This window comes from Cyclopterus lumpus, chromosome 13 (genome assembly GCF_009769545.1).
Source record: "Cyclopterus lumpus isolate fCycLum1 chromosome 13, fCycLum1.pri, whole genome shotgun sequence".
Classification (NCBI taxonomy): Eukaryota; Metazoa; Chordata; class Actinopteri; order Perciformes; family Cyclopteridae; genus Cyclopterus; species Cyclopterus lumpus.
The window spans coordinates 4,552,517-4,566,850 of record NC_046978.1 but is presented as its reverse complement, the minus strand read 5'-3'; the positions used below and the strand labels follow the sequence as shown (position 1 = coordinate 4,566,850).

At 41.2% G+C, this 14,334-nt stretch overlaps 1 protein-coding gene across 1 annotated transcript in view; it reads right to left on the bottom strand.

Moving 5' to 3' along the window:
- Positions 1-1,926: 1,926 nt before the first annotated feature.
- The window catches only part of LOC117741916 (Down syndrome cell adhesion molecule-like protein 1 homolog), an 89,051-nt gene continuing 76,643 nt past the window's right edge, over positions 1,927-14,334 (bottom strand). The window contains exons 22-35 of the mRNA XM_034549180.1: positions 12,185-12,338; positions 10,390-10,507; positions 9,989-10,152; positions 8,555-8,653; positions 6,290-6,478; positions 5,448-5,576; positions 5,107-5,265; positions 4,808-4,963; positions 4,609-4,639; positions 4,355-4,473; positions 4,053-4,205; positions 3,682-3,876; positions 3,246-3,554; positions 1,927-2,869 (exon numbers count right to left, since the gene is read on the bottom strand). Of these exons, the coding sequence (XP_034405071.1) occupies positions 2,319-2,869; positions 3,246-3,554; positions 3,682-3,876; positions 4,053-4,205; positions 4,355-4,473; positions 4,609-4,639; positions 4,808-4,963; positions 5,107-5,265; positions 5,448-5,576; positions 6,290-6,478; positions 8,555-8,653; positions 9,989-10,152; positions 10,390-10,507; positions 12,185-12,338 (2,526 nt within the window). The 3' untranslated portion in view covers positions 1,927-2,318. The remainder of the gene's footprint in view (positions 2,870-3,245; positions 3,555-3,681; positions 3,877-4,052; positions 4,206-4,354; positions 4,474-4,608; positions 4,640-4,807; positions 4,964-5,106; positions 5,266-5,447; positions 5,577-6,289; positions 6,479-8,554; positions 8,654-9,988; positions 10,153-10,389; positions 10,508-12,184; positions 12,339-14,334) is intronic.

Here is a 14,334-nt window from a genome sequence, read left to right as displayed (position 1 = left end):
GAAATGCTTTTCGGTCCGTTTGTCTTCTAACATCAGGTAATGGCATTGAGTTTGTGAACACACCTTTGGAAGGTACAATACAACATATTACAATAGGCTCACTTACTGTATAGGCTGTCCTTGTTTTACTGTTTTCTTTTTCAACACCAGACTTTCTGCATTGAGCCATAGACCACAATTAACCAGCGACACAATCTCACACTATAATTTGACTTTACTGTGCTTGTCCTCTCAGCTGCTACCTGCTACACAGACGTTGCAGCTGGAACATTTACAACATCACAAGGGGGTCATAGTATCATTCCTCAAACCTCAGTTTCAGCATTTAACTTTCTTTCACGTCACTTTCTTTCTCTCAAAGATCTCCCGTCCATGGTTGCGCTACCCATTTAAGCCACCCTCTTCTTTTTCATTTTTCCTACTTGCAGTTTTTCACTTTGAGTGATTGTCTTGTGATCTTTTAAATATATTTTCAATTAGAACGGCTTTTATATTTCTCTGCTTCTTTCAATATTCATATATTTGCTATATATTTGAATAGAAATATATATGTACATACTTTTGAAAACAAACATATATCATATATTTTTCTTTTTTCTATTGTGAGAGCCCTGATGTTACGTCTTACCATTGCAAAACATTTGGAGCAACTCATTTTTTTGGAACAATCTTTGTTATGGGATTAAGCTTTTGGAGAAGAAATGGGGAAAACAAACTTAGAGTTAGCAGATACAGTACCATGCATAAAGCTAAAATAAATTTCAGTGAGGTGGAGGGACTTGAAAACACATCTTTTAGTTCTGAACACCACTTTTTTGTAACCCCTCTCCTTGTTTTCCCAAAAACTGCAAATTCTATCAACACTTGATCTCTCTGTCTATAATATCAAAGTCTTTGTCTGTTCATAAATTTAAGATCGCTTCATACAAATATGATTTTTCTTGTATACATCTCGATAACTTGTCTCTCCATTCAAGTTGTAATGAACATCAAGTGGTATTTCTGCCTGTCTGTGCATATTAGACCGTGTGTCGTTTTAACTAGCCAGTATGCTAGCAGTAGGTCACAGTGACAATATGTATGGATATGATGGGAGGCTGGGTGGGTAGGAGTGAAGATGGGGAAGGATAGAAAGGGGAAAGTGGAGACAGGTCAAATGAGTTAACAAAAAAATGGCATTGTGGCGCCATGATAATAAAAGGTGTCTAGTTTTTTTTGTTGAAAGGAACCTCTTTTATCTGTAATTGCTCTCTTTTGAACCAACCTCCACTTCAGTATAATTTCCATAGCAATTCTGCCAATCACACTTCAAAACAAACTTCAAACTTGCTGGACCATTTTAGGATCGTAATGTTACATCGTCAGCATCATCATCGATCCTGTTCAAACCCCCTTCACAGGTAAAGTGGAGAAGTCAGCATACTGATTGATTTTAAATAGGTCCACTGTTGGTGTGTGCCACATGTATACATATATATATTTACACACACGCACACGCACACGCACACACACACACACACACACACACACACTTATTCTATCAGATATCATCAGAAAAGGAACAGAAAACTAAAGGGGGGGGGGGGGGGGGGGGGTTTGGATTTCGCTTGATGATGCTTGATGATGCTTGACTTGTTTTGAATCTCCTCGGCTTCATGTCGGTTTTTAAAAGCATCAATTAACACCATTATGCTGTTTTAGCCATTGCTTGTATAAGAAAATTCTCTATAACTCAAAACTGGTATTGAGGGGTCAGTCTCAATACGGCCTTGAATGTGTGAATCCATGATGGCGTACCCTCCCAGAGCCAGTGTAACACCAAGGTGGGTAGTCTATGCATCCAGTAACAGCATCCTGCTGTGATATGAGCTATTTTTCCAGAAAAGTAACATATTTAAAAACCAAAAAAAACACTATCAAACTGTCTTGATCCAGAAAACAAAAGAAAGCATTTTGTGCATAAGTAATGTGTCCCTACCAGAAAATGAAAATATGAGGTGAATAGATAAATAATTTATGTTTTGGCAAGTGATTTACAGGGTGATGAAATTAGGGATAGAGAAAGATGACACAATAATAATAGAAAGCAAACAGGCAGAAAGAAAGGCAAACCCCTGTGCTGTGGAGACCCAATTCTGACCCCTTCATACCGCAGTGCCGAGGGAACCCACCCAGCCCCCTGTCACAGCGCAGGCACTGACAGATCAGCTGTCCATGTATATGTTCCTCATCCCACCTTTCCATAGAAGCTTCAGGCAAGCGTTGGCTTGACCAGCATTCCATTAATAGTTACAGTGACAGGCCGCGGTGATGGCAGGCTACACCAGTGTGTACGACTTGGAGTACGCCCCTGCCCCTCCATCCCTCTGCTTCTGTAGTCTACCTAAGCCCGAGGAGCTGCTCTCAAGCAGAGAGTCTCTAGATCCTCCCATCTTGGAGGAGGATGAGGAGGCACCTCCAGGAGTCCCTCCTGTGGCGCCGGAGGATGATGCAGCAGCAGCTGCAGCAGTAGCAGCAGCTGCCGCTGCACTTTGGGCAACTGAGGAAGAAGAGCCTGGCATGGTGAGAGTCCTCTGGGGAAGTGTGGAGCTGCTAGAGATAGAAGATGACCCTCCACTACCTCCACCAAAGCCTCCTGTTGCTCCTCCAGAGCAAGTGAGGTTGGACAGGCCAGAGTGGCCCATGGTCAGGGCCTGCTGCTTTGCAGAGTCCATAGTCACATGACGGCCCTGGGTGTGGTATGCTCGCTGCGCGAGGCCACGAATAGAGGCTTCACGTGGTGGAACCACTGGACATGGGTCATGATGCTCCGACTGCTTTCGAAAGAAGGGATCTGACTTCATGTAGAGGGGTAGGTTGCAGTAGTCACCTGGATGGTAAAAGTTACATTTAATGTGGCAGCCAAAACCTGCTAAAAGTAACACCTATGGTAATCAGTGTTGCACGCTATGACACTGTGTATTCATCTAAACTGCTGATTGCCCTGGACTTATCTGGCATCACTACAGGTATCATATGAGCCATCAGACAGAAACATCCTCTCTAAACTTAGCGGTATATATTGTTTATGTGTATTTTTACATTATAATATAATGTATAATTATATCAACGAAGCCTGAATTTGATTCTGATATATATTCACAACGCATTTTTCATATTTTATATTTAAAGCCATTTTAAATGTAATGCCATGGGAAAGGTAGTTCTTAAAGATAAAAGCTCCATGCTTTGCAGCAACCACTCACTCTTGGCGCGATGTGGGATGGGCACAGCTACATTCTTGCCACGATCATAGTCCTGGGGTTTGGGTGGCGAGGCAGTGAAACGGCAGATACCGGGCTCGGAGGGTGTGCTCATGGACGTCATGCTATCGGCATTGTCATTGGTACCTGTGGTCATCTGGTCAGATGAGCTGTCAGAGATAAAGCACTCAGTAATCTCAAATTTGGCATGCTGCAGGTGCTCCTCTAGCTTGGCATGCTCATACGCTCTTGCCAACTCCTCGTAAGTTGAGGAGGCGCTCTCTGTTGACACCATGCTGTTGCGACCCTTATCTATGAAAGAGAAAGTAAAGGAAATAAAGTCAATCACAGTATATTACGAATGCCTTTTGAGGTGTGGCCCACTGTACTTATATGTGCATGTTATTGTCTGTAATTGTCAGTTAACCCATGACCCAACCTGTATCCTGTGAAAGGCTGGCACTGTAGCTGTCACTCTCTGTGACAGTGATGCCATGCTGGGAGCCAACTGTGCGCCAGTCGGAGGTGAGAGTGCGGGCTGGCGTGGAGGCCTGGCACTTGGTCAGAGTCCACTGACTGGAGTAGCGGTTCCTGATGCTGTGGGCTGACTTAATACTCTTCCTTGACACTGGGTCTGGTGGGAAATGGATGAAGAAAGAAAGTGGAAGTGCATATGTACAACAAGCTGTTCAAAGCCTAAATAAACAGGCATTTGCGAAACAAACAGCTTATCTTCACTTCTACTCTAACTGCTTCAGTTACTTAAGCTTTTATAGATAAAAAGGGACAGCGAGGATCGAGAGAACTTACTGGTTCCTGGTCTTATGTCTGACATGTCAATCAAAGGACCGGTGTTCTGGATGAGGGCAGGGTGGTGGACGGACACGCCTGTGCAGAAGCTCTGAGGGTTGCCAGTTTGGTTGAACTCTGTGTCTGTCACAGGGATAGTGGCTTTATCCTCACCTATAAGATACAGAAGCAATATTTCATAAAAATAGCTGTGGCAGGTTTAAAAAACTGACAACTATAAGAAAAATGTTCATTACACTTTTGAAAGAAAGCTCATTTGAACACATGAAACAACTCTCTCTGTTGCTTTCTCTTCCTCTCACCGATTTGCTTGATGCCTTCTTTGTCTTCAATTAGCAGCTGCACTCTGGGGATGTCAATGTGTAACCGTGGGCCCTGAGGAGGTCCCTTCACTGGGGTGTCAAAGCTGCGGTTGTTTTTACTAATCCAGAGATATACAACGAGCACACACACACACACACATATTCATCGCTTCAAAAAATTGCAAAATGTGGATTTCCTTTGAATTACTTTTGAGTTAAAGATTTTGTGCAAGACTCGGAAATAGCGGTCTCACCTGATGAGCATCTCTGCCAGGCTTTTGGCATCTAGAGAGAGCAGAGAGCATAACAAATGATATATTCCAGACATACAAATCAATCTTTTAAAATAAATACAACTCTCAAGACTTCATTTCAGATTCTCTCTGAAGTGTCTCATAAGACTTTTGTTTTGTTTTGTTCTTCTCGCCAATTCCTTCCCAGCCCTTCTCTCACCTCTTAGTCTCTTCAGCCTCTTTTCTTTGCGTTTCTTGCGAATGATGAAGAGCAGTGCAACACCTAGTGTGACCAAGATCACAGGACAGCCGATCGAAAACAGCTTCTTGACGTCATCGTTTTTTTCCAGGGGGGATTTGATCGGTGGAATTGTGCCTGAACACAGAAACAGCAAAAGGTCACTCACTGCTGCTACACAATAATATTTAAAGGTTTTCAGTAAAGTGAATTTCATTTTCAAGTAATAACACCACTGTTTATACAAATGGATTGCCAAACAAACAAAGTCATCTACTCACTGCCGTCATAGTCCAGTGTTGCAAATTGGGAGCTCTGGTTGCCACAGCCAGCGCTGTTACAGGCTTTCATCTTCAACTCATACCAGGTTGCCTCACGCAGCTCTGCCAGAAACACATCTGTGGTGGCATTGGTACGTACATTCTGCCATGCCCATGTACCTGCATCAAGTACACATACCGGACCAGTGTTGAGTCTGATCTCTTTTCTCTCCTTCTTGGTTTCAATTAAAAAAATTCAAAGTTATCTCAAAACTAACATTTCTTTGTTACATGCACACTTTTCCTATTAGATTTGTTGCACAATAACCCAATTATGGCAACTTGAAAAAGCAGTGACCCACCTTTTGGTCTAAATTCCAGTGTGACAGCGCTGATTGGACAGCCTCCACTGGCCCAACCCTGCAGGTTGAGGCGGGCGTGGCTAGAGTTAATGTGGGTGAAGACCGGCTGATCCTTGTTGAACTGGGGTTCTGAAGCAAAATCATGATGCATTTGTCCATTCAGATTACAATTGTAACATATAACACGTCATTCGTCAACTTAAGAAAACATAGGCAGGCCTATGTGATTTAGCAATAGCTTGCTTGGTGACTTGGTGTGCAAATGTATAACTGTGTAGCTTTTAGGGGGATTTACTGTCAGAAATAAGTATAGTAATAGTATTTAAAAAAAAGGTCACTAATATAAGACATGATGTTTATATAATTAGTTGTCATTCAAATGTTGTCGAAGCTAAATGTGAATGAATATACAATATGAATATAAAATATATAATTCATTTGATCAAAATAGAGCATATGCAAAGTCCCAGAGCAATACTCTGACACTTTAACAAAATCCTTTATCCGCTGACTTTAAAGTATGACACTCAAAGAGATTGATCAAAAGTCGGTTCTATGTTTATATGAAAGGTCAAGGAATGATTTAATGGTATTATTGTACGTTTTTACGGGTTCTAAAATTATAAAAAATGTTGGATGAATGCTATCTAAAGCTTCGTTGTTGACTGCACCACAGAGACCTCTCCCATGTGGCCTTCTTTTAGTTTAGTCCGTAAAGTTCTGCCATTCTCAGTGCACGTTATTGCTCACTATTCCACCATACAAAGGTGTATTCCACTTTGTCATTCTAAAAACTGTATTCGATAAATATTATTCCTCTCTACCTATCCCAAGCTTCTCACCTCGCCCATGGGTCTTTGCCTCAATGATCTCACTGATGCGTCCGGCTCCAACGCTGTTCTTTGCGGCAAGCTTTACTTTATACCAGGTGCCACAGCGCAGGTTGTCCAGTTTGAAGGAGCGTTCACTAGAACTGATGAAAACATCTTTCCATTCCTCTGTGTTGTCTACAGAGTACTGAAGCACAAAACCTGCACACACACAATTATTATTAATGTATTACATAAATCTCTGTTGAGCTAAATAACTCATCTTGCACCAACCCAACTTAACATTTGACATTGGTACCTCTACTGTTCACTAGATGGCAGTGTCACACCGTACTTCTGCCCAGAGTGGCCCTATTGGAGGATGTTCTAGCTGCTCTATCTACTACGCCATTAGTTACCTACAAACTCCAAGACTGTGATGGCGCTGACTGAGCATCTATGTAAATGAGGGTATGCAATGTGGTGACGGTTTTTATAATCAGCTGCCTTGGAGAGCCAACTCCCTGCTGATGCGAGATACTTTACATCTAATCCTCCCTCTGTGTCCATCTTTCCTTCTAGGTGTATATAATGATGTATATATCATTTCTCCCTCTCTGTGTTTCATTGTATTCTTTGTACCATATTTTGCATCACTCTCTCTCTCTCTAACAGATAGTGTGATTGAATACACTTTAGAGGGGTTAATATGTGCAGACCCGGCAGTTTTACAAGTTTTATAGTCACCCTCTGTCTGTCCCACAACAGAAGAGAAGACGGCATAACATAATGGTCAAGAACAGCACAATTAGAACATAGCATCAGTTCTCGCTGCAGGATTACTAACCGACAAGATTTGCTCATCTGTTTATTTATTACTCTATTTCTGTTTTAGACATGCTGCAAAAAAATCCTCATAACCAGCTGACATTTCTTTAAACATGTTTTATCTATAAAGGAATACTTTTCAGAAGACTTAGTGGGGACTGCTGACACTGTGCAGATGCCTTTACAGACAGCTGGTATACATACAATATATACATATAAGCTTCACTAATGTAAGAGACACTAGATGATGTATGGTGTAACAGCTTGTTGGACCATCATTACTTGAACATAAAGCTGCACACCCAACATATTTCTCCCTACTTGCGTGATTGTCATGCTTTCTCTGGCTCTTCTTGGCAGTATGCTAACCCACATAAATAACACAAAAGCATTGTATTGTTACAGTTTTTGTCGGCTTTAAAATATAATAAACACATGATTGATGATGAAGAGCTGTTTTTTAATCTCATCTAATTTAATTTTCTTCATAGTTTTAACAGTCATTTCTTCAGAAATGACATGTGGGACACCACGTTTTTCTGGGGGCAGTTATGTCTTAGCCACTTGCTTCATAGTTTAATAGAGGTATAAAGAGCAAAGGGACGGCTATCAATGTTTAATGCTAATCTGTGATTGACCAACACATTTAAAATTAAGCTTGTTACCAATGACCAACCAGAATACATATTGACATTAAATTCCAAATGTCATCTTTAATACTCTACCACTGTATACCTGACAAACTGGAGGGAGACATAATACAGTTGCAAAATAGAAAACAAATTATTCCTTGCAAATTTTGAACTACTTTGTCACATAACTAAACCTTTTGAAATTCAGCCCTGTCCAATCAATGCACCGGTGACTCTCAGGGACCCGATGTTCACAGAGATCGGTTAAAAGCCTCCCGCACACAAGCACAATTTATCAAGCTCCCTCCATTCATCCCGCAGTTTCAGGTAAAGTTGTTAAACTTTGTTTGACACAGTAAGTTTCTTTTTTGCTCCATCATTTATCTCCAAACACATAACACATCCTGTGACAGATGACCCTGATGCACCTTCATACTGACAAATAGCATGAACAAAGAAAATGTATTAAAACCACATTTGAATGCATGCCCATTCAGACACACACAACATGCCCATTTTCACAGAGAAATCCTCAACAATCAGATAATCAAAAAGGCACATCGTTCACAGGGAAATATAAAACCAGAAGGCCAATCAATAAACTATGCACACTAACAATGTGCCAGTTAAGAGGGACAGAAAAGACGGACAGGGGGTAAACTAAGATCAGTGGTCAAAAGGAAATCTTTTTCAAATTCACATTGTATGTATAAACCCAAATCAATGAACTAAAGCAAAGCTCTGTATACCTTTAGACACACTGACAACAGACATGAATAGAGAGATGTGAGTATACAGAAAGACAGACATAAAGACAGCTTTGTGCAGGGCCACGTACCTCTGATAGAACTGCCTCCGTTGTCTCCTGGTATCCAAGCCAGAGTGATGGAGGAGGTTGAGGTGGTGGAAACGGTTAGACGAGGCTGGTCTGGAGGGACTGAGGATGAGACACAAAGCGTTAACAGCTCAATAATACTTGTACTATCTAGACATATCACTAATGAACAATTATAGGCCGTATCTCTCATTAAAAAAACTAAAATGGAATAGGCTGTTTTTCAACAGCTGGAACAACTTCTTGACACTAAACAACTGTTTTGATGTCTTCCAATGTTTTCGACCACATCACAACACAGAGACTACTCGTATTAGGTCTTGAATGATCCACTTAAAAACAGACAGTGGCACCATCTCTGTCTGTATTATGATTTGATCCTAGTGCTATATTTGCAACGGTTGACCACAGCATAGTACTTTACCAACTTGAAAACTGTGTGAGGCTTTCTGGCACAGCACCAAACTAGTTTGAATCCTACAAGGACTACTTTGTGTCTATAGGTAACTACACATCTGGATGGACACATGCAAAGTTCCCCAAGGCTCTTCTGTTTAACATGTTTCCACTGGCTCAGATCATGGACAACAACAAAATAAGTTACCGTTATTATGCAGATGACATACACATTGACATAAACATATCATCAGAGACTATAGTCCCATATCATAACTGCACATGCACAAAATCAATGATTGACAGAATTCTCTCAATTAAACAAAGATCAAACTGTGGTAGAGGTTTTTGGTGCCAAGGAGGATTGTTTAAAAGTCAGCACTCAACTCTAGTCGGCAATGTTAAAAACCAGAAACCAAGCCAGAAATCTAGGTGTAGTGATGGACTCAGACCTGAATTTCAATAGCTACATTAAGCCAATAGAAAGTCAGCCTAGTACCACCTTAAGATTATATAAAAATGAAATGACTTATTTTTCAGCAGGACTTGTCCATGCATTTATTTACCAGAAAGGGAATCACATTACTCCAGTTCTGAGGTCTTTACACTGGCTTCCTGTCTGACAAAGAATTGATTTTAAAATACTATATTTGGTTTATAAAGCACTTAATCCTTAAGGACTAAAATGCACCAGACCTCTCACATCATCTGGGACAGATCTGCTTTCTGTCCCCAGAGTCAAAACTAAACGTGAAGAAGCAGTGCTCAATTTGTATGCATCATATATCTGAAACAAACTACCAGAAAACTGCAAGTCAGTATGTAAAGCAATTTGAATTACCTTGTTGTTGAAATGCTATACAAATAAACTTGCCTTGCACTAAAGTATTTTTACGGTGGTTAAAATATCTTACAGTTCTCATATAGTTGATATAGTACAGTTGATATATTCTCATTTTCAGCAAGAACAGCAAGTTGAATGGGCCAAATTAAATAGTCTGAAAGGTACAGGTATTAATGCCATTATTGCCAGTTTCCTACCTTGTACCAAAAGGTTGACAATGATGGTGTCAAAGCCCAGCGTGTTGGTTGCGGTGCAGGTGTAGTAACCGCAATCTTCAGCTTTAACAGAGCGCAGCACTAGTGTCCCATTGGACAGAATGAGACGCTGTCCATCTAGAGACACTGGGATGGCTGTGTCCTCACTAACAGAGAGAGAAAGAGAGAATTAACAATTCTTTCTAGATTGTGATACAAAGTTATTTATTTTGTTTCTAGTGTTAGGCTGCAAAATTGTCCAAAAGCAACATGATCTGAGTTTGTGTTATAGAGTTGCATAACATTTGTTTTAAGATACCAAGATACCTAAATACCAATTCAATCTTGTATCCCAGCAGCACCATAAACTCAGCTTTACATAACATTTCTGGGGAAGATTCTACCTGTCTTTGGTCCATTTTATAGTAGGTGTAGGTTCTCCTACTGAGCTACATGGCAGTCGCACCTCCTTCATCCAGGGAGTGGTCACTGTGCCCCCGAATGACAGGATCTTAGCTGGGGCTGGTGGAGGACAAAGAACAGAATGTAAAAGTGAAAGGTGAATGGAGGCAGAGCGATTGAAAGAAGACCATTAGGGATCTTAGCATTAACATGTACACAAGAAAGGCAATAGCCTAATATATGTACCAATCGGTTATTTATTGCCATTGTCAGATTAACAATTTTCAAACACGATAAACAAATGCAGCAGAGGTTTCAAAATGTGTTAAATCAATACAGGAATGTAATGGTTGATATGCAATTTATTTGTTTTCAATTTGGGATTCTTTCAATGAAAAGGCTTTAACAGCAGAGTGTGTAATGTATTCATCATGATTCACACCAGGTGGAAAATACATTTGTGTGAAATGTGACATTGTCCAGCTGGGACTAGCATATGTGTAACAATATAAGAGAAGACAAGGCTTGAGCAGAGAGGGTATAACAAATTGTATTCAGGCACATAACCTTATTCTCTGTCAATCCCCCCATCCGCGCTCTCCTTCTCTCTTTCTTTCTCAAGCTTGGCGCCTTAATGCAAGTGCTCTAGTGCACTTATGTTAAGGTTGAATGAAGTATTGAGTGGGCAAGCCTGAAGCACACTGCCTTTTACAGCTGCCGATCAGCTGACGCACACACACGCACACACACTTGCAAACCCAGGAGTCAAAGGAACGAATGGAAACAACAGGAAAGGATAATACGGTGGGAAGTGCACTCTATTCATTCTTACTCCCTTATTCTTCCTGTCTTTTAATCCAAAGCCTATTGATTAACAGCTCTCTTCATTTTCAGTTGGCTCTGTTTCTGTGATTTTCTTTCCTCTTTTTTGTTTTTAAACCTGCTTTTATTTCTTTTGCTTCCCCTCTTATCATTTTATCGTGTGCCGTCTGACCTCTGAAATCAATAGCACAAGCTCAAAAACAGGAGGTGAGGTTGAAAAACATGCAGAGGAGTTATACAGAGCATGTGACAAAGTAAGAGAGAGATTCTTTTTAGTTCATGCTAGTGTCAATAAGAAGAGGAATACCAGTGCAATATCAGTGTCAGAACAGTTCCTAAGAGAGGGACATGACAGACAGAGAGAGAGAGAGAGAGAGAGAGAGAGAGAGAGAGAGAGAGAGAGAAAAAGAGATAGAACACGTACCAGAAATGTCCGGAAAAACAAGGACACAGTGTGTGGTGTCAACCATCCATCCAACAACCACTGCCTCCTACATGACCAACCACACAATTTGACTACTACTAGTTTGGTTAGAGATCCTTGTGTGTTAAGCTCATATAAGCTAATGTAGCCTCGAACTGTTAGCCTCACACTGAGAAGATGACAGGCTCCTGGTAAGCTCACTTCCTTCTAACTCACACACCCAGATTGTATTTGAACTTGTAGTCTTCAGACCCAATTGATGCTGACTCTAGTAACATCGTTTTAGGCAATTGATCAGATTTCACACAGCTCTCTCTGGTTTTACACATATGTAAACATATCACATGTGCAGTAGCACTCCCAAAGACTTAAAAATAGACTTTGATGTGTTCAATATGTTACTACAATAACATAGTTGGCATATTTTGCACAATGTTAACAACAACTCCAAGACGTCTTTCGACAAGCAAATGACTAAAACTACTACTACTTGGCATCCAAGCTCTCTAGTGTATGCCTCTCATAATTAATCTGCATATTGAGGGACCCACCCTTGGCTGCTGGCTCAACAGTGACCTTGTCACTGAAGTTCCCCCGGCCTGCAGTGGTGACGGCTGCAGCCCAGATCAGGTATTGCTGCCGGTGGTTGAGGTGAGTGATTCTGTAGAAAAGCAGCTCTGGATTGGCTTCATACTCACTGGGCAGCTGGGGAGAACCAAAAGGAGAGGTTTCATCTCGGAAGAACTGCAAGAGCAATATATGTTATATACTACAGAGTTGAGCACACAATATTATATAAACTTTAAACACTATAGGACTATTCTATTTTAAATCAAAACACAAATCTGCTAGTAGGCTGAAATATATTTTCTACACTTCCATAAGAATGATACAAAAACATTAAATAATTTTTTTAGTTCTGGTAACACATATCTTCTGTGTCATATCAGAACATATGCATTGTATCATATGTGCTGAGGAGCACAAAGTAAATTATGGGGGAAGCCAAAGACAAGATCATTTTGTGACTTTACTGGAGAGGCGGACGTAATGTGAAGGACTGAGTGAACATCATTCTAATGTAAACCAAGCCCCGTATTCTCTCCTTGAGTCAGGACTGCAGGAGAAGAGAGGAGGAGGGGGATGAAGTTACAGAGGGTCTGGGGCACGTTATATTATGATAAGCCAAAAAGAGCTGGAGGGAGTGAGGATAGGAACTAGAGGAGAGAGAGGCGGGAGGATTAGAATGTGGGAAGAAGCCCACTCCCTCTCCTCTGCGGTTCTCCTCAGGGAAGGGAAACAAAGATATGAGACAGGGGAGAACAATGAGGGACAGACAAATGAGTCAGTCAGAGATATCACAAACAGTCATACACTAATGAGGCCTATCTACTACAGGCATCAGTAATGACAGAGACAAGAGGAGAGGAGTCCAATAAACAGGCAGAGAAAGGAATGGATGCACACAAGCAAGCACAAATACACAAATATACTGACACACATATACAGTGGCATGACCTGGAGATGGATGTGTAATTACAGTATGTTTAACCCAGCCATGTGTGTGCTGTCTAGACATGTACACATCATAGTCCCTTAAACACATGCACGCACAAACTTACAAAACACTTCTTTTTTTAACTGTCTGCCAATCACTTCTCATCTACCCACCAATTATAGCCTTATTCCCTCAAATCCTACTCTTCATCTACTCTTCATGTATCCCTAAACCCAGGTAAACACACACACACACACACACACACACACACACACACACACACACCTTTGTATGTTACTGTGCTGCTGGCTAGAATACCACAAAAAAATAACAGACACAAATTTAACACACACGCTACAAGGTAGTACGTAACAAGCGCCGCCTTCTAAATCACATGTTTTATAACTGTTTGACACTGGCTTATTTATGTCTGACAGGTACTCACAGGTGAAAGGAAAACTGCAATACTAGTGCCAAATGGTTTGACGAGTCACTAAACGCAGAGGCCGGTAAAACCTGCAAAGACACTGCAGTGTTGCTTAGCTCTGTCCTAGCCTGCTGGGTTTATTTATTTATTTTATAATGGTTTATTCTGGGCCAATAGATTCCAGTATTCATGTTGTTTTTCACATCATGGAGGAATCCATTGGGCTGTTTATTACATCCCTGTGTTTCCTGTTCATCATCCATTCCTTTTGTTTCTGTCCTTTCTGTATTTTCCTCTCTGCCTATCCTTTTACCCCAATGCACAATCCTTCCCTTCCCCTACTGCCATGCCTCTTCATCCCCCTCTTCATTTCCCTGTCATCTGTGAGCCCGATCATTGCTTTTCCTTCCATCTATCCACCAGTACCACCCTCCGTTTTACATCCTCTCTGCATTTCTCCCCCTGACTCTGACATATATCAATGTCTTCTTCTTCTCCTCTCTGCACATTTATCTCTATAGTCTGCACTGCAGGCAGTTGTATGGACGGAGGGATGGATGGATAAATCGGTGGGTAGGTGGGTGGAGGGATGGATGGAAGGATGAATGGGTGGGTGGGTGGTTAGATGTTAGGAGGAAGGGAGGGGGAGTGACAGAGTGTGTGTTGCTGTAACGGATATTAAAATATTCCTCCGGCGTGGAGATAGCAGTGATCCGGGGAACGATAGAGAGAGATAATGAAAAGAGGAACAAAAGTACTCCCTGCTCGGCGTGTCT